The sequence below is a fragment of the Populus euphratica genome, unplaced genomic scaffold (assembly GCF_000495115.2).
Source record: "Populus euphratica unplaced genomic scaffold, PopEup_1.0 scaffold447.1, whole genome shotgun sequence".
Classification (NCBI taxonomy): Eukaryota; Viridiplantae; Streptophyta; class Magnoliopsida; order Malpighiales; family Salicaceae; genus Populus; species Populus euphratica.
Genome location: NW_011500335.1, coordinates 154,961 through 182,208, shown reverse-complemented (window position 1 = coordinate 182,208; position 27,248 = coordinate 154,961). Strand labels below are relative to the sequence as shown.

At 32.2% G+C, this 27,248-nt stretch overlaps 1 protein-coding gene across 2 annotated transcripts in view; it reads left to right on the top strand.

Annotated features, from left to right (window-relative positions):
* LOC105113774 (thaumatin-like protein 1) overlaps positions 1 to 22,826 on the top strand; it is a 24,376-nt gene extending 1,550 nt beyond the window's left edge. For both annotated transcript variants that reach the window (XM_011010090.1, XM_011010091.1), the window contains exon 3: positions 21,989 to 22,826. In XM_011010090.1, the coding sequence (XP_011008392.1) occupies positions 21,989 to 22,683 (695 nt within the window). In that variant the 3' untranslated portion in view covers positions 22,684 to 22,826. The remainder of the gene's footprint in view (positions 1 to 21,988) is intronic.
* Positions 22,827 to 27,248: the final 4,422 nt, after the last annotated feature.

Here is a 27,248-nt window from a genome sequence, read left to right as displayed (position 1 = left end):
TATATATATATATATATATATATATGTAGAGCAATACATAATAGTAATGGTTGAAGTTACCACATAAGAGTATGACTACAATAATTTTTATATAGGTACATTCTATATATGCCCCCTTAAGCTGAGGGTAGGGAATCAACCCAAAGCTTAAACTAAAAAGCAGTAAACAAAGCAGTAGGAAGTGGCTTAGTGAAGACATCTGCAAGTTGATCCCGAGATGAAATAAAACGAATATAAATCTCTTTCTTCGCAACTTTATCTCGGATAAAATAATAATCAACCTTAACATGTTTTGTGCGAGCATAAAAAATAGGATTCAGAAAAATAAGTAACCCTAAGGTTGTCACACTAGATGATCGGAGCAGAAGCAAACGAAATCTGGAGATCTGTTAATAAATACTTAAGCCAAATAACCTTAGCAAAGCCATTGGCTAAGGTTTTGCACTCAGTTTTAGTAGAAGAGCGAGCAACTGTATGTTGCTTACTTGATTTCCATGAAATCGATGTCTAACCAAAGAACACAAAATAACCGTCGTATATTTTCTATCATCAACATTGTCTGCCCAATTTCCATATGTAAAACCATGTAAGGCAAATGAAGAACTGCGAGTAATATGTAGGTCATGTGATGTCGTACCCCTAAAATAACGCAATATGTGTTTAACAGCAGCCCAACGATAATCTGTAAGAGTATGCATAAACTGATTGACTCTATTAACAACAAAACAAATATCTGGGCATGTAAAAGTGAGATATTAAAGAGCACCCAAAATTTAATGAAAGCATGTAGCATCAGAAAACAAGGGATTTAGATGAATGGTAGCTTTGGATATAGAGATAGGAGTATCAACATGTTTGCAAGATAACATACCAGCTTGAGTGAGGATATCAAATGTATATTTATGCTATTGGAGCATAAGAACCATACCAGTAGGCTAAACTTCAATACCCAAAAAAATAACAAATAGAACCCAAGTCACGAAGCTTAAATTCTAAGCTTAGTAGCTATGAGGCATTAGAGCATAAGAGACTTGCTACCTGATTAGTACTTAAAAGTGCATTCTCATTAAGGATTTATGTCATCATATTGCACCTAAAGTATCATTAAATTCCCTAACAAAAGCATGTTTTATATTAGCAAGTCTAAAAATATAATATACCTTTAATTCATGGTAAATGTCCATCCTAAATGCAGGTCTATCACATAAATAAAAGGATTGATTGATGAGTTTAAGGATTGAAATTGAAAGGATAAAAAGAAGGCCAAACTTAGCAAAGTGTTGCTGGTGCATTCCAAACTCGAACACCGTTCAGTAATTTGATCATATCTGGAGCTGTAGATATCAGATTTAGGTCTATTTTATATCGATGGAAAGGTAAGACATAGACCTACAACTTTCATATGAAGTCAAAAACTCAGTTCTGCCGTTTTCAAGCCCAAATCGTAGCAACAACGAAGACGTCGGAAGCTGTCCTGCAGCTCAAGCACTATTCGATTTTTGGCTCATATCTTGAGTTCTAGAAGTCCAAATGAGCTCTGGTTTTTTTTTATGGAAAGCTGAGACAATTGCCCACAGCTTCCACAATTCAGTTGGCTATAATTCTGATGTGAGCAACGACGTTTTGGCTAGCCAACAATATCAAAAATCAGCCCACAATATCAAAAAAACCAGCAGCCATTAATGTCAAAAACCAGCCACCAAATCAATGGATGCCCACCAATTCTTCAATCAATCAATAGTTCTGAAACTTAGCCTATAAAAGGAGGCATTGTCCATGTATTTAGTCATATTAATTTTCAGATCAAAGTTATCTTCTTGCTTTCTCTCTACATCTTTGTAATGTTCAAGTTTTCTTTTATGCTATAGTAATCTCTTGTTTATGCTCTTTCATTTCCTTTCCTATACTTAGTTAGCTTATATTATGTTTATGTTCTTATATTGTTTATTTGTGTTTTTCTCCTTCTTAATGTTTAGCTAAGTTAATTATGTCAAGGTGAAAAGGTTTCTCTAATGGTGTTAGAATAGGTATAATATAAACTCAACATGAGCTTTAAATGTTTATATCCAAGAAAGATTGTTATTAACATGTTTTATCTTTTTATCTTACTAATTCTTAATACCTTGCTTATTAAATGTTTAATTTAGATTTGTGTTGTATAATATTTGGTACATCAAATGCTTGATCTTTCATAGTTTTCGGCCGAAATCGTTATTATGATAGAAACTTGATTTGTTGTTAACATAAACTAGCAACATGAATGCTTGATGATATTTATAAGTATGGTATTACTTATATAAGATAATTAATATGATCATGTTAGTAATTTATAATGAGCTAATAACGAGAAATCATCCGATTAGAACCTCCTTTGTGTGTGGTTTCTAGTTGAGTAATAAAAAGAGTTTATATTATATTTATTTGAAATACCATTAGTGAATCCTATAACCTTGACATATGTTTTGTTATTGTTTAATCCTTACATCAATATCACATCCCAAAACTTTCTTCAACTCCTTTTCTGTTATTATTCTCTTTAAATCTTTTTCTTTATTTGTAATTTATATAATTCACCTCCCTGTGGTTCGACCCCGGTCTTGCCGGGTTATTTTACTTTGACACTCCTGCACTTGGGATAAGACATCAACTCTTTGATCGTGTCAAGTTTTTGGCGTCGTTGCCGGGGAGGTAAGTTCTTGTATAAATTAAATATTTTATTTTATTTTATTTTCACTTTTATTTGTTTTTCTAATTGTTGTTTCTTTTTCTTTTTCTTTTTTTTTCTTTTCTTTTCTTTTGTATTTGTATGAGAGTTTGGACACGTACATTACGTGGTAGACTTTCTAGAAAATCCTCATTTTCTTTAGAAAACATGGCCGAAGAAGATAACCAATCAATTCATAATAAGAATAATGAGAATAATCGTGTTAGAACACTTAGAGATCATATGAATCCAACAAGAACAAGTGCACCATCATGTATTGTTTTTCCTCCTGATGCATCTCATTTTAATTTTAAGCCAGGTATTATTCAACTTTTACCCACTTTTCATGGCTTAGAATTAGAAAATTCATACTTGCACTTAAGAGAATTTGAAGAAGTTTGCAACACTTATAATGACTTAAATTGTAGCATGAACACCATCAGATTAAAGCTTTTTCCTTTTTCGTTAAAAGATAAAGCTAAAACATGGCTACAAAATATTAAGTCAGGATCCATTCATGCTTGGGATGAAATGCAACAACAGTTTTTAAAGAAATTTTTCCATTCTCATAGAACAAACTCTTTCAAAAGACAAATCACCACTTTTACTCAAAAACCAGGAGAAACATTTTATAAATGTTGGGATAGATATAAAGGCTTGCTTAATATCTGTCCTCATCATGGTTTTGAAACATGGAGATTGGTTTCACAATTTTATGAAGGGTTAACACCTAAAGATAGACAAATGGTAGAATTGATGTGCAATGGAACTTTTGAAAATAAAGACCCTGATGAAGCAATGGAGTACCTAGAGTTGCTAGCTGAAAATGCTCAAAATTGGGACACCACAGGTACTTGTGAGGCACCAGGTAAAACTCAACCTCATACATCTAATGGAGGCATGTATAGCCTTAGGGAAGATCATGACCTCCAAGCCAAATTTGCATCTTTAGCTAGAAAAGTTGAGGCACTAGAATTAAAAAATAGTGGTCAAGTAAAATCTGTTCAAGAAATTGTGTGTCAAATTTGTGAAACCAATGAACACTCAACCAATGATTGTCCCACGTTGCCTTCTTTTAAGGAATGTCTCCATGAACAAGCCAATGCTTTAAATAGTTTCCAAAGACCAAGTCATAACCCGTACTCACAAACGTACAACCCTGGTTGGAGAAATCACCCAAATTTCAGTTGGAAGAGTGGTAACAATAATGCACAAACTTCACAGCCACCATTTCAAACACAACATAATTTTCAAAATTCTCATGGATATGCACCTCCTTATATTCCCCCTCCTAAAAGAAATCTTGAGGAAACATTACATGCATTCATTGAAAAGCAAGAGACAATCAACACTCAAAATGCTCAAACCATGGCTGATTTGAAAGATACTCTTGCAAAGTTCACATCTGCTCTCAGTTTTCAGGAGAAAGGTAAGTTTCCATCTCAACCCCAGCAAAATCCCAAAGGGCAATACAATTTAAGTACAAGCAGTTCTGGAAGCCAACATCTGGATCAAGTCAAATCAGTCACTACTCTCCGCAGTGGTAAGGTTATTAAAAAACCTATTCTTGAACCTTGTGAGAAAGAAGATGAGTTAGTCTCCAAGGGTAAGGAAATGGTTGAACCTGATCATTGCAAGGAAGAGACTGATTCCCCACCAGCACTTCCATTTCCTCATGCCATGACCAAACAAAGGAAAGTCAATCACAATTCTGAAATCTTTCAAACTTTCAAACAGGTAAGGATTAATATACCTTTGCTAGATGCTATTAAACAGGTACCATCTTATGCTAAATTTTTGAAAGATCTATGCACTGTAAAGAGAAAATTGAATGTGAAAAATAAAGCCTTCTTAGCCGAACAAGTAAGTGCCATTCTTCAAAACAATAATGCTTTGAAATATAAAGACCCTGGTTGTCCTACAATTTCTTGCTTTATTGGAGAACATAAAATTGACAGAGCTTTACTTGATCTTGGAGCTAGTGTGAATTTACTTCCATATTCGGTTTTTCAAACTCTAAATCTCGGTGAGTTAAAACCTACTTCTGTTACTCTTTTACTTGCTGATAGATCTATAAAAATGCCTAGAGGAATAGTTGAAGATGTGTTAGTACAAGTTGATAAATTCATCTTTCCTGTGGATTTTATTGTCTTGGATACACAACCTGTTGAAGCATGCAATTCAATTCCTGTTATTTTAGGACGTCCATTTCTTGCAACTTCTAATGCATTGATTAATTGTAGGAATGGAGTGATGAAGTTATCTTTTGGAAACATGACATTAAAAATGAATGTTTTTAACATTTGCAAGCAACCTGGAGATGATAATGATTTACAAGAAGTAGATTTTATTGAAAAAATAATTTATGATCAATTTGAAAATTCTTCCAATGAAACTGAGTTTAATGAATCTGAAGATTTGCAAATGGTTTGTTTTCAGGAAGAATCAAAGGCAAATATTTGGAGACCAAAAATTGAGGAATTGCCACCACGATCAATTGGGTCCATACCTTCAAGTGTTCAACCACCAAAACCCGATTTGAAGCCATTGCCATGTAATCTCAAATACTCATTTTTGGGAGAAAATGAAACTTTTCCGGTAATAATTTCTTCCAAACTTAATGTTCATCAAGAAGGTAAGTTATTACAAACTCTTAAAATGCTCAAAAATGCATTAGGATGGACCATAGCTGACATAAAAGGAATTAGTCCTTTGATTTGCACACACAAGATTTATTTGGAGGAAAATGCTAAACCCTCTAGAGAAATGCAACGAAGGCTTAATCTTAATATGAAAGAAGTAGTAAGGAATGAAGTCATTAAACTTCTAGATAATGGAATCATTTATCCTATTTCTGACAGCAAATGGGTAAGTCCTACCCAAGTTGTACCTAAAAAGTCTGGAGTTACTGTGATAACAAATGAGAAAATGAGTTAATTCCAACGAGGACTATTACTGGTTGGCGTATATGCATTGACTATAGGAAACTTAATTCAATGACTAGAAAAGATCACTTTCCTTTACCTTTCATGGATCAAATTCTAGAAAAAGATTTGCAGGTCATGAATTTTATTATTTCCTAGATGGTTATTCAGGTTACAACCAAATTGAAATTGCATTTGAAGATCAAGAGAAAACTACTTTCACATGTCCATTTGGTACATTTGCATATCGAAGGATGCCTTTTGGATTATGTAATGCACCAGCCACGTTTCAAAGATGCATGCTTAACATATTCAGTGATATGGTTGAACGCTTTCTTGAGATATTTATGGATGATTTTTCTGTTTTTGGTGATTCATTTGATATTTGTTTAACTAATTTGCAAAAGGTTTTGAACAAGTGTGAAGAGAAGAATCTTGTGTTGAATTGGGAAAAATGTCATTTTATGGTAACAAACGGCATTGTACTTGGTCACATTGTTTCATCAATAGGAATTGAGGTTGATAAATCTAAAATTGAGTTAATTGCCAACTTGCCAACACCAAAATCTGTTAAAAATGTTAGATCATTTTTAGGACATGCTGGTTTTTATAGAAGGTTTATCAAAGATTTTAGTATAATATCTAAGCCATTGTGTAACCTTCTAACAAAGGATAATGTTTTTGAATGGACTGAATATTGTGAAGAAGCCTTTGTTAAACTTAAAAACCTGCTTACATCTGCTCCTGTTATTCAACCTCCTGATTGGTCATTACCTTTTGAAATAATGTGTGATGCTAGTGATTATGCCGTGGGTGCTGTTTTAGGACAAAGAAAAGATAAGAAACCCTATGTCATTTACTATGCAAGTAAAACTTTAAATAGTGCTCAAATAAATTACACAACCACTGAAAAAGAATTACTTGCTGTAGTATTTGCGTGTGAAAAATTCAGATCTTATCTTGTTGGCTCACCTGTTATTGTTTTTAGCGATCATGCAGCGTTGAAATATCTTCTTTCCAAGAAGGATTCTAAAGCTAGATTGGTGCGGTGGATTTTGTTACTTCAAGAATTCGATATCACAATCAAGGATAAGAAAGGCACCGAAAATGTTGTCGCGGATCATTTGTCAAGATTGACAACTGATTCAAAATCTGACATCACGCCAATCGATGACTACTTTCCTGATGAATCTTTACTTTCTGTCACTACAATGCCTTGGTTTGCTAATATTGTTAATTTTTTTGTTTCAGGACATTTGCCAGCGCATTGGGGCACTCAAGACAAAAGAAAGTTCTTGAACGAAGTGAAGAACTTTTATTGGGATGACCCTTATTTATTCAAATATTGTCCTGATCAAATATTTCGAAGATGCATTCCTGACAATGAGGTAAGTAATGTCATTAAATTTTGTCATTCTGAGGCATGTGGAGGTCATTTTTCATCAAAAAAGACAGCCGCAAAAATCTTACAATGTGGATTTTATTGGGCCACCATGTTCAAGGACACGCATGCATTCTGCAAATCTTGTGAAAATTGTCAAAAGTTAGGATCTCTTTCAAAACGTCACATGATGCCTTTAAGCACTATTCTTGTCATAGAAATCTTTGACTGTTGGGGTATAGATTTTATGGGTCCATTTCCTCCATCATTTGGTTTTGTGTACATATTAGTCGCAGTAGACTATGTTTCAAAATGGATAGAAGCAATTCTAAGTCGTAGCAATGATCATAAAACAGTTATTAAGTTTTTGAAAGAAAACATTTTAAGTCGATTTGGAATCCCTCGGGCCATGATAAGTGATGGTGGAACACATTTCTGTAACAAGCCATTTGAGTCTTTAATGAAGAAATATGGAATCACACACAAAGTTTCCACCCCTTATCACCCCCAGACAAATGGACAAGTAGAACTTGCTAATAGGGAGATCAAACAAATCTTGGAAAAAACAGTGAACCCTAATCGAAAGGACTGGTCTTTAAGACTTAATGATGCACTTTGGGCCTATCGAACTGCTTTTAAAACATCATTAGGTATGTCACCTTATAGGTTGGTTTATGGAAAACCTTGTCATTTGCCTGTGGAACTTGAATACAAAGCTTATTGGGCTATTAAAGCTTTCAATTCAAACCTGGATGATGCGAGTCAGCTGCGTAAGTTACAAATAAATGAGCTTGAAGAAATAAGAAATGATACATATGAGAATTCAAAAATTCATAAAGCAAGAATCAAAGACTTTCATGATAAAAGAATCTTGAGAAAAACATTTGATGTTGGTCAAAAAGTTTTGCTTTATAATTCTCGACTCCATTTATTTCCTAGAAAGCTAAGATCAAGATGGAGCGGTCCATTTGTTGTGAAACATGTATATCCTTATGGGGCCTTTGATATTGAGAATCCAAAGAATGGTAATGTTTTCAAGGTCAATGGACATCGTTTGAAAGCTTACTTTGATAATTTTCCTAGTGAAAATGAATCCATTGGTTTGAATGATCCTGTATATGAAGGTTGATTATTTTGTTTTTCTCATATTTTTTTTGTGTTTCTTTTTGGTGTGACTTTTGTTTTGCTAGTCTTTCTCCAACCCCGGTCAAATGGCGGATAACGGTACTCCGTGACTCTTAAGTCGGTTCTTTCAGTTTCCCATGATAATTGATATCTCTGTATATATTTGTTCAATTCCTTGTTCCTTCTCTTTTCTTTACATCTCTTCTGCACTTCTCTTTAAAAACAAAACAAAAAATGGACACCACTCTTGAAAAATTGAAAAAGTATTTTCCTGCTCTGCCTCAGAATGCGATTACAAAAATTTACCGTGCTAGGTGTGAAAGATTGAGGTTGTTAATGAACCATGGAATTCCTGAAGATATTCGCTGGATAATTGAAGCAAAGATCCGATTATCAGGTGAGTCTTCCAACTCTTTTATTTCATACATGCCTGGGACAGGTAAAAGCACTTTTGCAAAGAAACGTCGTGCAAAACGACTAAAAGTCTATCACCGATGTGCCAGATGGACTTGTAATACAAAATGTCATTCTTTAGGAATGGTATCTATAAACCGTGAAGATAAAATACAATTCATTAAGGATGGACTGAGTAAGGAGTCTTTAGATAATCTTCTATTAACTCTTGAGACGCATCCTAGTGGAGATGTGCATTGTGCAATTCATGATTTATGGCCTCATTTTCATAAAGAACATGATCGACTTAGTCTTGGGAATCTGACTGAAAAAGACCCTGTTTGCCAGTTTCTAAGAAAACTGGATGGGAAGCCTATCCCCGACCCATAGAGGGCGTTTAAGCCGTTCTTGGACGTAAAACCAAGGCAAAGCTGTGAGCCACAATCACAACTGCTTGTACATACATTTTTTTTTTAATATATATATTTATAATAATAAAATAATACCAATAAATAAATAAATAAAAAAGAAAGAGAGAGAGAGTAAGACTTCAGCTAGCCTACATATAGGTGGTATGCTTTGCATTTTCAATTGTTCATCTATAAAATCTTCTCTTCCTTTCCATCATTTCTACTCAACCCATTCATTCAGCATATATATAAGTGTGTGGAAATGGCGAGTTTCTCTGTTTCTAAAATAAAAACTATTTGTGTTTTTGGTGGATCTAGTCCTGGGAAAGAAAAACAATTTTTAGAATCAGCAAATCATCTTGGTCGGGTACTAGCTGAGAGAAAGATTCATTTTTCTTATATTTATTGTCTAAAGTGCTTGGCCGGTATTACCGCCTCTTGTTTATTCATGCTTGTTATAATTATTTTTGTTTCAATAGCTGCATTTGTAGGAGGCAGTCAAGTTTTGGGGGTTGTCCCTAAAGCTTTAGCCGAAGGGGACATCATTGGAAAAACAATTGGAGAGGAATTACAGGTCTCTACAATGTCTGATAGAATGAATACAATGTTTAACCATGCCGATGCCTTCATTGCCTTACCAGGTGGTCTGGGTACATTGGAAGAGATCTTTCATATTTCCTCTTGGGCCCAACTGCACATTCACCATAAACCTATAGGTTTGTTAAATGTTAATGGTTTTTATAATAATTTGTTGTCTTTTCTTGATCAAGCTGTGGAACAGGAATTTCTAACATCTTCGGCACGACAAATCATAATTTCTGCTGCTACTGCTGAACAATTGATTGACCAACTACAATCTTTCATCCCTGTAATTGATCCCTCCATGAGTCAACTCAATTGGTCAACCATGAAACGCCATAAAAAGCTTACATTGGATTTGAGCCTTAGTTTGTGAAAAACTGTGTCTTTTGGTTTTATTAATAGCATAATATTTGTGTTTTGTTGTTTCAGTGTGTTTCAGGTTTGTCAATAGTCATTGTTCAGGTGATATCTTCTACACTCTATCTTTTTGCTTAGAACATTGAGGACAATGTCTCGTTTTGGTTGGGGGGAGAGGGTAGTAGTTGATATAAAAAAAAAAACAAAAAAACATTATTATTACGTAACTTTATTTTATTTGCAAAACTATTGTTACTAGGATGGCAGAGTAACGGAGGAACTTTTAGTGACTCTTGAGATGCATCTTAGTAAACATTCTTAACAAGGTGTATTATAATACTTCTTGAAATATTCAGATTTACAAACTCTTGGATTGTTATCTATAGATTCTGTTTATATGCTCATCTAACAAGTATTGCTAAACCTTCATTTTCACACACATACTCGAACATATGATTGTGGGTTGCACATTGGATTATTACATTATTTGTGTTCTTTTGTTAAAGGTAACAACTAAGGGAAAGGGATAGTATATAATATGCAAAAACAAAAAACAAAAAAATAATAATAATAATAAAAAAAAAAAAAACGAAGTAGATAAGTTTGGTTTCGTAGCCTCCTTGACTTAAGCAAATAAGCTCGAAGGGGTGTTTGAACACCTAGTACCCTAAAGTCAACTGACTTGGGAGTTATTGGCCCAGTGTAGAAGTTACTCTAAGCGGTGATGGTGGGAAAGATTATTACGATATAAGCCTTGTTGATGGCTTTAACATCCCAATTTCGGTAACCCCGCAAGGAGGTTCTACTGGCTGCCCTTCTACAAGCTGTGCAGCTAACGTGAATGCTGTTTGTGATCCTAGTTTAGCAGTGAGAGGATCAGATGGGACTGTGATTGCCTGCAAGAGTGCGTGTTTGGCATTTAACCAGCCGCAGTACTGCTGCACAGGAGAGTATAATACACCTGACACATGTCCTCCTAACCAATATTCGATGACTTTCAAGCAGCAGTGTCCTCAAGCTTATAGTTATGCTTATGATGATAAATCGAGCACGTTTACTTGTCCTAGTGGAGGCAACTATTTGATTACCTTTTGTCCATGATCAAATGCCGTGGTTCACAACTCTTTCTTTTTATGGAAAGAGTTGGATGACAACACATTTAATAAATGTTTTTATGACAATTAATAAATAAATGGAATAATAGATTTGGGATTGACATATCCCAAAAGGATCGATTATCAATTGTCATGCCGTTGATATGGTAAAACTGTATGCCATTCATTATCAATTAAATATTTTCAGTTCATTGGTCAAGGTAGCAATCCTTCACTTATACGTTAGTGAAAGTTAAGAATAATTAGGAGGATTAATTTATTGGTTAACCAACATTCTATATATATATATATATATGTGTGTGTGTGTGTAGAGCAATACATAATTGTAATGGTTGAAGTTATCACATAAGAGTATGACTACAATAATTTTTATATAGGTACATTCTATATATGTCTAAGCTGAGGGTAGGGAATCAACCCAAAGCTTAAACTAAAAAGCAGTAAACAAAGCAGTAGGAAGTGGCTTAGTGAAGACATCTGCAAGTTGATCCCGAGATGAAATAAAACGAATATAAATCTCTTTCTTCGCAACTTTATCTCGGATAAAATAATAATCAACCTTAACATGTTTTGTGCGAGCATAAAAAATAGGATTCAGAAAAATAAGTAACACTAAGGTTGTCACACTAGATGATAGGAGCAGAAGCAAACGAAATCTGGAGATCTGTTAATAAATACTTAACCAAATAACCTTAGCAAAGCCATTGGCTAAGGTTTTGCACTCAGTTTTAGTAGAAGAGCGAGCAACTGTATGTTGCTTACTTGATTTCCATGAAATCGATGTCTAACCAAAGAACACAAAATAACCGTCGTATATTTTCTATCATCAACATTGTCTGCCCAATTTCCATATGTAAAACCATGTAAGGCAAATGAAGAACTGCGAGTAATATGTAGGTCATGTGATGTCGTACCCCTAAAATAACGCAATATGTGTTTAACAGCAGCCCAACGATAATCTGTAAGAGTATGCATAAACTGATTGACTCTATTAACAACAAAACAAATATCTGGGCATGTAAAAGTGAGATATTAAAGAGCACCCAAAATTTAATGAAAGCATGTAGCATCAGAAAACAAGGGATTTAGATGAATGGTAGCTTTGGATGTAGAGATAGGAGTATCAACATGTTTGCAAGATAACATACCAGCTTGAGTGAGGATATCAAATGTATATTTATGCTATTGGAGCATAAGAACCATACCAGTAGGCTAAACTTCAATACCCAAAAAAATAACAAATAGAACCCAAGTCACGAAGCTTAAATTCTAAGCTTAGTAGCTATGAGGCATTAGAGCATAAGAGACTTGCTACCTGATTAGTACTTAAAAGTGCATTCTCATTAAGGATTTATGTCATCATATTGCACCTAAAGTATCATTAAATTCCCTAACAAAAGCATGTTTTATATTAGCAAGTCTAAAAATATAATATACCTTTAATTCATGGTAAATGTCCATCCTAAATGCAGGTCTATCACATAAATAAAAGGATTGATTGATGAGTTTAAGGATTGAAATTGAAAGGATAAAAAGAAGGCCAAACTTAGCAAAGTGTTGCTGGTGCATTCCAAACTCGAATACCGTTCAGTAATTTGATCATATCTGGAGCTGTAGATATCAGATTTAGGTCCATTTTATATCGATGGAAAGGTAAGACATAGACCTACAACTTTCATATGAAGTCAAAGACTCAGTTCTGCCGTTTTCAAGCCCAAATCTTAGCAACAACGAAGACGTCGGAAGCTGTCCTGCAGCTCAAGCACTATTCGATTTTTGGCTCATATCTTGAGTTCTAGAAGTCCAAATGAGCTCTGGTTTTTTTTTATGGAAAGCTGAGACAATTGCCCACAGCTTCCACAATTCAGTTGGCTATAATTCTGATATGAGCAATGACGTTTTGGCCAGCCAACAATATCAAAAATCAGCCCACAATATCAAAAAAACCAGCAGCCATTAATGAGCAATGACGTTTTGGCCAGCCAACAATATCAAAAATCAGCCCACAATATCAAAAAACCAGCAGCCATTAATGTCAAAAACCAGCCACCAAATCAATGGATGCCCACCAATTCTTCAATCAATCAATAGTTCTGAAACTTAGCCTATAAAAGGAGGCATTGTCCATGTATTTAGTCATATTAATTTTCAGATCAAAGTTATCTTCTTGCTTTCTCTCTACATCTTTGTAATGTTCAAGTTTTCTTTTATGCTATAGTAATCTCTTGTTTATGCTCTTTCATTTCCTTTCCTATACTTAGTTAGCTTATATTATGTTTATGTTCTTATATTGTTTATTTGTGTTTTTCTCCTTCTTAATGTTTAGCTAAGTTAATTATGTCAAGGTGAAAAGGTTTCTCTAATGGTGTTAGAATAGGTATAATATAAACTCAACATGAGCTTTAAATGTTTATATCCAAGAAAGATTGTTATTAACATGTTTTATCTTTTTATCTTACTAATTCTTAATACCTTGCTTATTAAATGTTTAATTTAGATTTGTGTTGTATAATATTTGGTACATCAAATGCTTGATCTTTCATAGTTTTCGGCCGAAATCGTTATTATGATAGAAACTTGATTTGTTGTTAACATAAACTAGCAACATGAATGCTTGATGATATTTATAAGTATGGTATTACTTATATAAGATAATTAATATGATCATGTTAGTAATTTATAATGAGCTAATAACGAGAAATCATCCGATTAGAACCTCCTTTGTGTGTGGTTTCTAGTTGAGTAATAAAAAGAGTTTATATTATATTTATTTGAAATACCATTAGTGAATCCTATAACCTTGACATATGTTTTGTTATTGTTTAATCCTTACATCAATATCACATCCCAAAACTTTCTTCAACTCCTTTTCTGTTATTATTCTCTTTAAATCTTTTTCTTTATTTGTAATTTATATAATTCACCTCCCTGTGGTTCGACCCCGGTCTTGCCGGGTTATTTTACTTTGACACTCCTGCACTTGGGATAAGACATCAACTCTTTGATTGTGTCACTACCCGTAAGTAAAATATTATCAATGTAGAGCAGAAGATAACACATATCAGTACCAATAGAGAAGATAAACAATGAGGTATCCACCTTAGAGGCACAGAAACCAATAAATAACAAGAAATCATTCAGATGAGTGTACTAAGCCCGTAGAACATGTTTTAAACCATATAGAGACTTATGCAATCGACATACACGAGAGGGGAGAACAGAATTAACAAAACCTAGAGGTTGTTTCATGTAGATCTCCTCATCAAGAACACCATTAAGGCATTATGGATATCAAGCTAATGAATTTTCCAATCACACAAAATAACAATGAAGAAGACAAATCTAATGGTCACCTGTTTGATAACAGAACTAAAGTTTTCAGAGTAATCAATACCTTCTTGCTGAGTGAAACCTCTAGAAACTAGATGTGCCTTATTGATTAGTACTTAAAAGTGCATTTTTATCAAGGTTTTATATCATTATTTTGCACTTAAAGTATCAATAACTCCTTAACTAAAGCATGTTTTATAATAATATATCTAATAATATAAGATACCTTTAATTTGTGGTAAATGTTCATTTTAAATGCAGGCCTATCACATAAATGAAAGGATTGATTGATGATTTTAAGAACTTAAATTGCAAGGGCAAAAAGATTACCAAAATTAGAAAAGAGATGTCGGTACAATCCAAACCGGAATACTGTTCGGTAATTGAATTATATCTGGAGCTATAGATCTCAGATTTAGGTCTACTTTATATGGATGGAAAGGTAAGCCATAGGCCTACAACTTTCATAGGAGCCCAAGATCTAAAAAGGCCATTTTCAAGTCCAAATTGTAGCAACAACAAAGAAGCCCGAATCTATCCTCCAGCCCAAGCACTGTTCAGTATTTTGGCCATATCTGGAGTTCTAGAAGTCCAAATGAGTTGAATGTTTTACACAAGAAAGCTGAGATAATTTCCTACAACGTTTATGTTTTCACGTGGCTCCAATTTTAACGTTATCAATGACGTTTTGGGCAGACAAGAGAGGATAAGGATTGTCATCAAGTCAAGAGTTGGCTACCCACTCATCAATTAGTCATCAAATCAATAGTTCCCAATTTTGGCCTATAAAAGGAGGCATTTACTATGCATTTAGACATCTTGGTTTCCAGATCAAGATCATGCTCTTGCTTTCTCTCTTTGTATTTTTTATGCTTCGCTTTCATTAATATCAAGTTTATACCTTTCATTTCCTTTCCTTTACTTAGTTAACTTTTATCTTATTTATGTTCTTATTTTGTTTATTTATTTTTCTTTCTTTCATTATGTTTAGTTAAGTTTACCTTTACTTAGTTAACTTTTATGTTCTTATTTTGTTTATCTATTTTGCTTTCTTTCATTATGTCTAGCTAAGTTAGTTATGTCAAGGTGAAAAGGTTACACTAATGGTGTAAGAATAAGTATAGTGTAAACTTAATATGGACTTTAATGTTTGATACTAACATGTTTTGTATTTGTTATCTTGTTCACTCTTTAATACTTTGCTTGTTAAATTATTAATCTTGATTTATGTTGTATAACACTTGGTACAATAAATGCTTGGCACTTTCATAGCCCATAATGTATGGTATAACCGACACCTGAGCTATGAAAGGAACTTGATTTGTTGTTAACATAAGTTATAATCATGAATGCTTGACGAGATTTACAAGTATTAGCATTAATCAAATAAGATAACTAATGTGATCATGTTAACAATTTATAATCTGATTAGAACCTTCTTTGTATGTGGTTTCAATTGAATAATAAGAGTTTATACTATACTTGTTTGATATACCATTAGTGGAACCTCTAACATTGACATTTGTTATTATCATTGTTTAATCCTTACATTAATATTTCATCTCAAAGTTCTCATCTTCTTCTTCTCCTTCTTTATTATTATTATTGTTATTGTTATTGTTATTGTTATTGATTGTTGTTGTTGTTGTTGTTGTTGTTGTTATTGTTATTGTTATTGTATTATTATCATCTATAATTTATACAATTAACCTCCCTATGGTTTGACCTCGTTCTTGTCGAGTTATTTATTACTTCGACACTCCTAAATTTGGGAGAAGACATCAATCTTTTAGTCATGTCACTTATCGATATAATTAGCCATTGAAACTTGGATAGCTAATTAATGTCATCTGAAATGTCAATACCAATGGAACCTCTTCGGTACCATTAGCTATCTAAACTCGGATAGTTAATTAATGTCTTCTTAACCTTCCATTTATACCAATTTTTTCTTCTTATTAACATCATATATATTGTAACAAACACTACAGTCACTAAGCATCATTTGAATAACCTTGGTCACCCTCATCACAGTGCCAAGTATCAATTTATGCCCTTAGCCACCCTTATCATTGTGATAAGTATCATCATAATGTATCCTTAGCCACCGATACTACGATGACCAATTATCTATCATTTCTCCTCCAATCTCCTAGTCATTGTGTATTCATATTCATATTAAAGTATGTAAGATAATCACGTCTATTCCAAAGTTATCATGGCTAATTCAATACCTATCAATTTATGCAAGGTAATCATATTCATTCTAATAATAACATAATTAATTTGATACATAACAATGCACACAAGGTACTCATGTTCGTTCAAAAATTATCCTATCTATCTTGATCCATGCCATTCTACGCAAGGTACATATATTCATTCAAACATTATCCTAACTAATTGATCTATACCATTGTACGCAAGGTACTCTTATTCATTCCAATAATATCATCACAAGTTTGATACATATCATTGTACATAAGGTACTCGTATCCATTCCAATTATATCATAATAGTTGATACACACATATACAAGGTACTCATATTCATTCCAAGATTTATCGAAGCAAAAAAAGAATAAATTCTTAAATTTATCAATGAGTTTACACAAAATGAATAGACAAGGTGTGATGCAACTACCTGTTTCCCCAACCAATCGAGTCCTATCAACTCCTGACAGCCCTGCTCCAAGCATCTCTTTTGTTTGAGAATCAAGAGATATAACTAGTACCCTCTTCTAACTTTATCACAATATGTGTTCTTATACTATTGCAATCTCATTCACATGAATTCATCACCATATTTTAATTTTATTTTCCGGTTATTTCCTTTAACTACCTCATTAATTCGTAAGTAAAGTTATAGAATTCTGTTTTAAGTGTGGTTTGGCTTCTTGGAAAGGTAAGACACGGTTCTACAACTCTACTAAGGATCAAAAGACCAATTCTACCCTTAACACCCCTAAAATTATTTGTTATAATACTCAACAAAATCTATCAAGTACAAGACAGTTCGACCCTTCTTTCATTTTCAGTTTATATCTAGAGTTCTAAAACTCCAAATTATATGAGATCAATTTTGTTTAAAAGATAATATCCATACCTACAACTTTTGTGAGAACCCAATCTGAAATTTTATCATTTTGGCTCTCTAACCATAGCTGAAATGTGGGTGATAAAATTATTAAGTCCCAATACATAAATTAGACAACCAATATCTCCCTTTTCCTACTATTAATAATATAGTTGAACATGCCTAAAGAAAGGCACTAAGGATTTTCTTCAATTTAAATCATAATTAGCATGCTTTTGATGATTAAACACAAATCAAGCCACCACACTTTCCATTCATTTCATTTATACTAATCTAATTTAAACAAATGTTTCATTAAGGTTCAAGTTTCTCCCAACTCAATCTGAATGAATTCAATCCAAACGATGAAGTTAACCACCATTATAACATGAAACACATACCAAAACATCATAGCATTGTAATGGTTAGATCTTCCTAGACTAAGACATAACCAAAACGGACCTAAAAATTGACAATACTATTCTCTGATGACTAACTTCTTATCAGAGTCTATAATCCTAATCTACATTGTTCATAATGAAGACTAAGAATTAATTGTTCATTTCACTGATTATGTAAATCTTTATATTTTAGCTTAATAGCACAATTAAAATGAATTCAAACACTTCACTCTACATGTATATAAGATTAGTATCAGTTCAAGATTCAGCAAGTTTAAATTGTCAAAATCTGGTATTTAAGTTGGTCTAGTCAACCGTTTGGTAATACCAAGTGAACTGGTTATTCAATGTGGTGTCGACAACCCTTTCTTTCTCTTTTTCTTTCGTCTCTCCTTGATTCTCACTTTAGCCCCTTCAAAATTTCAAAGTATGCCTTCAATTTGTTATTCCTTAAGATTTGGTGCTCGTTCTTTTGATCATTGTTTGTTTTGTTTGTAATAATTTATTAAATTGGAATTCTTTGATAATTTCATCCCCCTTCAATATTTTTTATCTTTCAAATTTTGTTCTTATTCTTTTGATTGCTATTTTTTTATTTGAGATAATTTTGTAATTTGATTTTTTTTCAATATCATCCTCTATAAGTTTTTTTTCTTATCAAATTTGATGCTTCATTCTTTTTATTGCTTTTTTTTCACTTTGAAAATTTTTTTAGATTGATTTTTTTTCCTGTTTTTATTATTCAATATTAAATTAGTTTAGAATTATGCTTCTTAATCAAGTTCAAGTATAGGATTTCATAAGTTGTGAATTTTAGAAATTAACTAAGGTTTAGGAGGTTTATCCTAGTTTGCTTGGTTTTTTTTTCTTTTTTAAGCTCATGTTTATTTCAGTTTTATCCTTTAATATTTATTTAATTAGATATTGGGCTCCATTGATTGTTTTCTATTTTTTTCTATAAGATTTTACACTTATTTTGAAAATGACTTGGGATATCTCGAATATTTTTATTTGTTATTTTTTTAATTTTTCTTTTTAATAAACATTTTTTTCATTTAATTAATTAAATAACTATAGGCAAGCGATGCCCATTTCATAATATTTTGAAATACAAAATAACTAAATAAATTGTATGCGGTAGATATTATTTTATTGGTAAGGATAATCATTTAATTAAATATAAATTTATTCAAATAAAAATTTTATTAATATATATATTATATTATAATATTAAATATTTTGATATTTATTGAGAAGATATTTCCATAAAAAAGTCTGCCTGATAGTTATAGACACAGAAATATAGCTTTTACACTTGCAAAGTACGATGTCGGGTGTAAATCAATTTTCCTGTGATTGGTTTCATTAGACGTGAGAAGCAGGGCGTTCCTCTAATTGGTTGTTTACTAGTCTGCTTCCTCATTAATTGAGATATCTAGTTAGTCACTTGTGGTTCAAATCAAGGATGGTTTTTTTTCAATTTTATAATTTAATAAATATAAAATAATAAAAAAAAAGTTGTTAATGAGTATAGGATAGTGCGTGGACGATCCCGCACATTTTAGGTGGCATGTACAGTGATATTTGTTGATCAATTGCCGCTGTGGAGAGGCGGCATATGTGGCAGATAGCTCTTTGGTGTGTCAACTTTTTTTTCTCTCTCTTTTTAATTTTCATGTGTAACCTTTAAAATTTTAAAGCATCTCTTGAATTAATTTAAATTTAGTTTTTATTTTTTTATTATTGTTTTTTATTTAAAATAATTTAAAAAATTAAAATTCTTTAACAATTTTAATGTCTCGCAACCAACACAACATTATTATGAACTTGTGGATTTGGAATTGGGCTAGGAATTTTTCCTATCCTGATCTATTAAATAAATATATAAATATTTTTTAAAGATTAATTATTAATTCATATATATAAATTTTTAAAGTTAATAATAAATTTTTAATTCAAATATATTATTTAAAATATTAAAAAATAAATTTAAAAGTATATAAAATTAAAATGAAAGAAAAAATAATTTCACTATTAAAATTACATTTTTTGATATTTTGTGAAATATAATTCAGTTATAATCAAATCTAAATCGATATTATAACAACCCTTCAACCAGGATAAAATAACAATTTCATGTCAACTGGAAAATAAAGTAATTAATTTTTTTCTCTCTCAATTCCTCCTTTCTTCACTTGATTCTTTCTTAGATTAATATTTTATAAGTTGGACTTTGTAAATTTACAAAGTTATTATCTCACTTTTCTTATTTTTTCCCTTGGATTTTTTTTATGTTTTTCCCTTACTTTTCTCTATTTCTCTCTAACATTTTCTTTTCTTTCTTTTCTTATTTTGCTTCTGCCTAGTCGGCAAGATATAAAAGAAAGGAAGAGCTGATTTGTTTTATTTTTTAATAGCAAATAACCATTTTACTCTTAATGAGTCATTTTGCTTTTATTTGACAGCTTTTTTTGTTAGCACTACTAAGCTCTGTTTATCCTAAATTTTTAAATAGATTTTATTCAATATATCTCAAGATTTCTTATAAAATTTCAGCTCAATTTGATAGTCGGATTAAAAATTACGCTCAATAACATACGTAAAATTGGTCAAATTGTGATTTTTCATCAAATTTCTGATTTTTTTTAAAAAAATTGAAATTTTAATCCAAATTAAAATATCATATTAAAAGATTTCATCTAAATTTTTAGAATTTTTTGATAACTTAATTAAAAATTAAAAATTATTTTTTATATAAAACTAGTTTAAAATATTAATAAAATCTTTACCTGTTACATTCATTCCAGAAGCAGGGACCAGTCTGCTTTCTCATCAATTTTGAAGAGTCTCGCGCTCATCACGGTGTGATAATTTTGAAGAGTCTCGCGGTCGTCACGGTGCATTGCTGGAGGAGAACTGCCAATGGTGGCTGTTTACTAATCTGCTTTCTCATCAATTGAGATACCTAGTTAGTCACTTGTGGTTCAAAAAAGGGACCGGTACTGTTACATTCAATATTCAATTGGGTGATGGTTTAGCACGGCATTCCTCTAATTGCCTGTTTACTAGTCTGCTTTCTCGTTAATTGAGATATCTAGTTAGTCACTTGTGGTTCAAACCAAGGGCATTTGTATATTTCATTGGGTTTTTTTTTTTTAAATCAGGGTGGTTTATTTTTAATTATATAATTTAATAAATATAAATAATATTAAAAAATAGTTGATGAGTGCAGGTCAGTGCATGTACGGTCTCCGCGCACTTCAGGTTACAGACCCAATTTTATAATTTATTTATTTATAAATATAAATAAATTTTAATTTTATAATTTGACATTCATTGTCAAATGTCATCGTGGATAAGATGGTGCGTGTGGAAGATGGTTGTTACAAACTTTTCTTCTTCTTTTTTTTTTTATCTCTTCTTGATTTTCACGTTTTCCTCTGTTTGGCTGTTTACTAGTCTGCAAATTTAACACTATATATTAAGTGGCAGACACAATCTTTTTAAAATATAGAGTGTTTCTTGCTTACCTCAAATCTCTTAAAAGATACTGAAGAAGTGTTAATTCGACGCATCTCGGCAATGGAGAGTCGTATGCCCATTGCTATAATTACCTTCACCCTCGTCATCTTCCTCTATGGCAAGTAGTTTTACAATATTACATGCATTAGATTCTTGCATGGAAAACTCTATTATGCATATTATTCACTTTGATTATTCTGCTTGCTCTTACATATATATTTTCTGTTTGCAAATGCAATACAAATTACTTTTCATTATTCAATGGATTTCGTGAATCAAATAAACTTATCCATGAAGGAGTTTCCGGATAAAAAACAAAAAAGAAAAAAAATATTATAAAATAAACCTGGTTATGTTATTTTTATAAAAGAAAAATATGCGAATTAATGCAAGATTTTAAATATTGAATAATGTACGGACGTCTAGTCCCATATAGAAAACGACGGCCAAGTCTTAGATTCAAGTCCTATTCTTTTTATATGAAAAAAAAAAAGATTCACATAAATTAGCATGAAACAAGAGTTTGATGTATTTAAAACTTGTTTGTATTTTTATTTGATAATAAAAATATTTTCGAATTAGTTTGCCTGTGAACCATGACTGTTTAAAATTTTCTTTGAATCGATCAAGATTTAATTATTGATATCAACAAAAATAAATCTTGCGCAGCTTGCACGCATGCAGGAGCTCAATCTGTGACTTTCGTCGTCAAAAACAACTGTCCATACACAGTCTGGCCAGGAACTCTAACGGCTGCTGGCCGTCCGCCTATATCTTCAACTGGCTTCACATTGGCAACAGGTGCTTCATCTTCGCTAAGTGTCCCTGCAACATGGTCTGGTCGCTTGTGGGCCAGAACACAATGCTCAACGGATTCCTCAGGAAAGTTTGTTTGTGCTACTGCTGACTGTGCCTCTGGTGCCATAGAATGCAATGGAGCCGGTGCGATCCCACCAGCATCCTTGGTAGAATTTACTCTAAGAGGTGACGGTGGGAAAGATTTTTACGATATAAGCCTTGTTGATGGCTTTAACATCCCAATTTCGGTAACCCCGCAAGGAGGTTCTACTGGCTGCCCTTCTACAAGCTGTGCAGCTAACGTGAATGCTGTTTGTGATCCTAGTTTAGCAGTGAAGGGGGCAGATGGGACTGTGATTGCCTGCAAGAGCGCGTGTTTGGCATTTAACCAGCCGCAGTTCTGCTGCACAGGAGAGTACGGTACACCTGACAAATGTCCTCCTAACCAATATTCGAAGATTTTCAAGCAGCAGTGTCCTGAAGCTTATAGTTATGCTTATGATGATGAAACGAGCACGTTTACTTGTCCTAGTGGAGGCAACTATTTGATTGCCTTTTGTCCATGATCAAATGTGGTGGTTCACAACTGTTTCTTTTTATGGAAAGAGTTGGAGGACAACACATTTAATAAATGTTTTTATGATAATTAATAAAGAAATGGAATAATAGATTTGGGATTGACATATCCCAAAAGGATGGATTATCAATTTTCATGTTGTTTGATTTGGTGAAGCCATAGGCCACTCATTAGAAATTGACGATATTTTCAGTTCATTGGTCAAGGTAGCAATCCTTCAACTTATATGTACTCAGTAGATGTAGTGTCGAATTTACTGGTTTTAATGGTAAGCATGCGATGCGATACTTGTTTTATAAATAAACTTAGCTGTTTAATATTTTTTTAGAAGTAACCGCGATTACATAATTTAGGTTGACTTAAAAATTTACCAATACAAAATCCATTAAAAAACTAAGAATTAACTAAGCCATCAATTCAGGCACAAGGTAATTATTCTAGAATATATATAAAAAAAAATATTATAGTTTATAAATATGGTTTGAGGATTGAGGATAATAAAGCCAAGAAACTAGGTTATAAACATATATGTATTAAGAAATTCATTAAAACAAGCAATATATATATTAATCTAATAAGCCGACCAACCTCGAGTATCATTAGTATCCAGCATTTTCTAAATAATGCAAGGCTTCACCATTAAATTAAATGTGTCTTGAAAATCAATTATTTTTTGTGGATAATAGCTTTGGATACCAAAGATGCTTTATAATACTTAAAATTCTCATGTTCCATATTTTTTCTTGTATACTCATTTAGAGCACACCACATTCATAGTTAAATCAATTAGTAAAAATGCATGTTAACTTTGAAAAATATTAAAAGGGTAACACATTATTAGGACCAGAGGAATTGAAAAATAGAAAGAATAACTCATGTAAAGTACAATGTTGAATGTAGCATGGTTGTAACATCATTGCGATCATTGCGAAAAGAGCATGGACTTCTTGTTTTCTATGAATAAAAAATACTTGAAGTAATTACTTTATATTTTAATCAATAAAAATTATAACTAATATTTAGAGTTTAGATAAGAGAATTGAATATGTATATGATGGGTATTATTATCCCTAATATATTACTAAGACATTGTTGTTGTTTTTTTATTATTAGTTTGTTTATTGGTTAAAACAAGTCTATCATAGTAAAGTGAACCCATAGTTTTGTGGGTGAAGCCTCGTTATTCTATAGTTAAAATATATTTTTATATTTTTTTAATATTAAAAATATATTTTATATATATGCTCATAATTTATTGTATTAAAATAAATAAATTAATTTTTTTAGTGTTTTTCAAACATAGACTAGATATATGTGGATCTAATAAACTTGTTTTTAAACATAAAAGGGTAAAGAATGAAAAATTAATTGCAAAAATGATCTTCAAAACTTGAAAAAAAAATTAAAATTCGACTAAGGTTAGTTTGACAAAACAAAAAAAAAAAGAAAAAAAAACCCTTAAAATTTGTCTTGATAGCGTGTTTGTGCCTTAAAGACCCATAAAAGCTCTTCTTTTTTTTTTTCTTTGAAATTCTTGAAACCGTGATAAACCTATTTCTAGATATCAACCTACTTAACGTTAGAAACGAGAAATATAGTTGGACTAGCATTAACGAAAAGCCATGGGACAGTAAAATGAAGTGATCCAGAAACCCTTGCACAAACCGATTCTTCTTCAACCACAAATCATTTTATTTACGGCTTGGCCAATAATTATGCACAGCTAGAGGACTGGATCTTCTGAACATAAAAATCATGCACGATAGTCATTGAAGATTTCCATGCCTGGTTCATGCATCATCGTTAACAAGGGATCTAAAGCAAGGTAGCCATCCATCATCTCATGTCAAGGATACAGACATCCAAAGCCCAAGCATGGAATGGGAAAACTCCCTGACAGAGCATTCTTAATTATCAACAAAAAAAGACCCCTATACTTATTTTCTAAAGCATTGTATTTTTATTTTCTAAAGAAACGAAAAAAGAAGAAGAAGGAAAACATATGACCCCAATACTTATCAACATCTTTTTCCGTGGGTAAGAGCATTCTTAATTAACTAGGCAAGGTCTTAACATGACCGTAGGACATGCAATCAAGTTTTCAAGACCATATGCGTTTGAAGCAAAAAATTGAAAAGTTAGCAATAATTTTCACATAAATAAACAAAGAAATGAATAGAATTGGGGAAAAATACTATAATGTAGAGTAATATGATCAAAAGATTAATATCTTTTTTTAAGTGCAGAAGTATTGAAGTAATAAATAACTCGGCAAAATCGATGTCGAACCACAAGAAGGTTAACTATATAAATTATAAATAATAATAAGAAGAAGTTAAAGAGGACTTTGAGATGTAAGAGTAATGTGAAAATTAAACAATAAAAACAAATGTCATGGTTAGAGGATTCACTAATGGTATTTCAAACAAGCATAATATAGACTCTTTTTATTACTCAACTGAAAATCACACACAAGGAAGATTCCAATCAGATTATAAATGGTTAACATAATTATATTAGTTATCTTATTCGAATAATGCTAATACTTGTAAATGTTATCAGGTATTCATAATTATAACTTATGTTAACAGCAAATCAATTCCTTTAATTGCACAAGTGTCGGTTACGCTATACGGTTGGGCTATGAAAGTGTCAAATATTTATTGTCCCAAGTGTTATACAACATAAATCTAGATTAACTATTTAAGCAAAGTATTAAAAGTGAATAAGATAATAAATACAAAACATGTTAGTATTAAATATTAAAGTCCATGTTGAGTTTACACTATAATTATTCTTACACCATTAGTCTAACATTTTCACCTTGACATAATAAACATAACTAAACATAATGAAAGAAGAGAAACATAAATAAATAAGATAAGAATATAAATAAGATATAAGTTAACTACATAAAGAAAAGAAAATGAAAAGTATAAACAAGAGATTAATAAAAGCAAAACTTAAACATTACAAAAATATAAAAAGAAATACCAAGAACATGATCTTGATCTGAAAATCAAAATGCCTAAATGCATGGAAAATGCCTCATTTTATAGGCTAAAATTTGAAACTATTGATTTGATGACTAATTATTGAGTGGGTGACCAACTCTTGACTTGGTGACAATCATTATATTCCTACACGTGCATGAGAGTGTGGTCACGTACATCAAGTGGTAAACTTTGTAGGGTATCCTCATCATTTTTAGAAAATATGGCCGAAGAAGATAATCAATCACTTCATAATGAGAATAATGAGAATAACCGTGCTAGAACACTTAGAGACCACATGAATCCCACAAGAACAAGTGCACCATCATGCATAGTTTTTCCTCCCGATGCATCTCATTTTAATTTTAAACCAGGTATTATTCAACTTTTACCTTCTTTTCATGGCTTAGAATTGGAAAATCCATACTTGCATTTAAGGGAATTTGAGGAGGTCTGCAACACATATAATAATTTAAATTGTAGCATGAACACCATCAGGTTAAAGCTTTTTCCTTTTTCATTAAAAGATAAAGCTAAAACATGGCTACAAAATTTAAGACCAGGATCCATTCGTGCTTGGGATGAAATGCAACAACAGTTTTTAAAGAAGTTTTTCCCATCTCATAGAACAAACTCTTTCAAAAGACAAATCACCACTTTCACTCAAAAACCAGGAGAAACATTTTACCAATGTTGGGATAGGTATCGAGACTTACTTAGTACTTGCCCTCATTATGGTTTTGAAACATAGAGATTGGTTTCACATTTTTATGAAGGGTTAACACCTAGAGATAGGCAAATGGTTGAATTGATGTGCAATGGAACTTTTGAAAATAAAGGCCCTGATGAAGCAATGGAGTACTTAGACTTGTTAGCTGAAAATGCTCAAAATTGGGACACCGCGGGTACTTATGAGGCACCGAGTAAAACTCAACCTCATACATCTAGTGGAGGTATGTACAACCTTAGGGAAGATCATGACCTTCAAGCCAAGTTTGCATCTTTAGTTAGAAAAGTTAAGGCACTAGAATTGAAAAAGAGTGGTCAATTAAAATCTGTTGAAAACATTGTATGTCAAATATGTGAAACAAATGAACACTCAACCAATAATTGTCCAACCTTGCCTTCTTTTAAGGAATGTCTCCATGAACAAGCCCATGCTTTAAATAGTTTCCAAAGGCCCAATCATAACCCATACTCGCAAATATACAACCCTGGTTGGAGAAATCACCCAAATTTTAATTGGAAGAGTGACAATGCACAAACTTCACAACCACCATTTCAAGCACACCATAATTTCCAAAAGTCTCATGGATATGCACCTCCTTATGCTCCACCTCCTAGAAGAAATTTTGAGGAAACTTTGTATGCATTCATTGAAAAGCAAGAGACTATCAACACTCAACTTGCTCAAAGCATAACAGATTTTAAAGATACTCTTGCAAAATTCACATCTGCTCTCAGTTTTCAAGAAAAAGGTAAGTTTCCATCTCAACCATAACAAAATCCCAAGGGGCAATACAATGCAAATGCAAGTAGTCTTGGAAGTCAACACATGGAT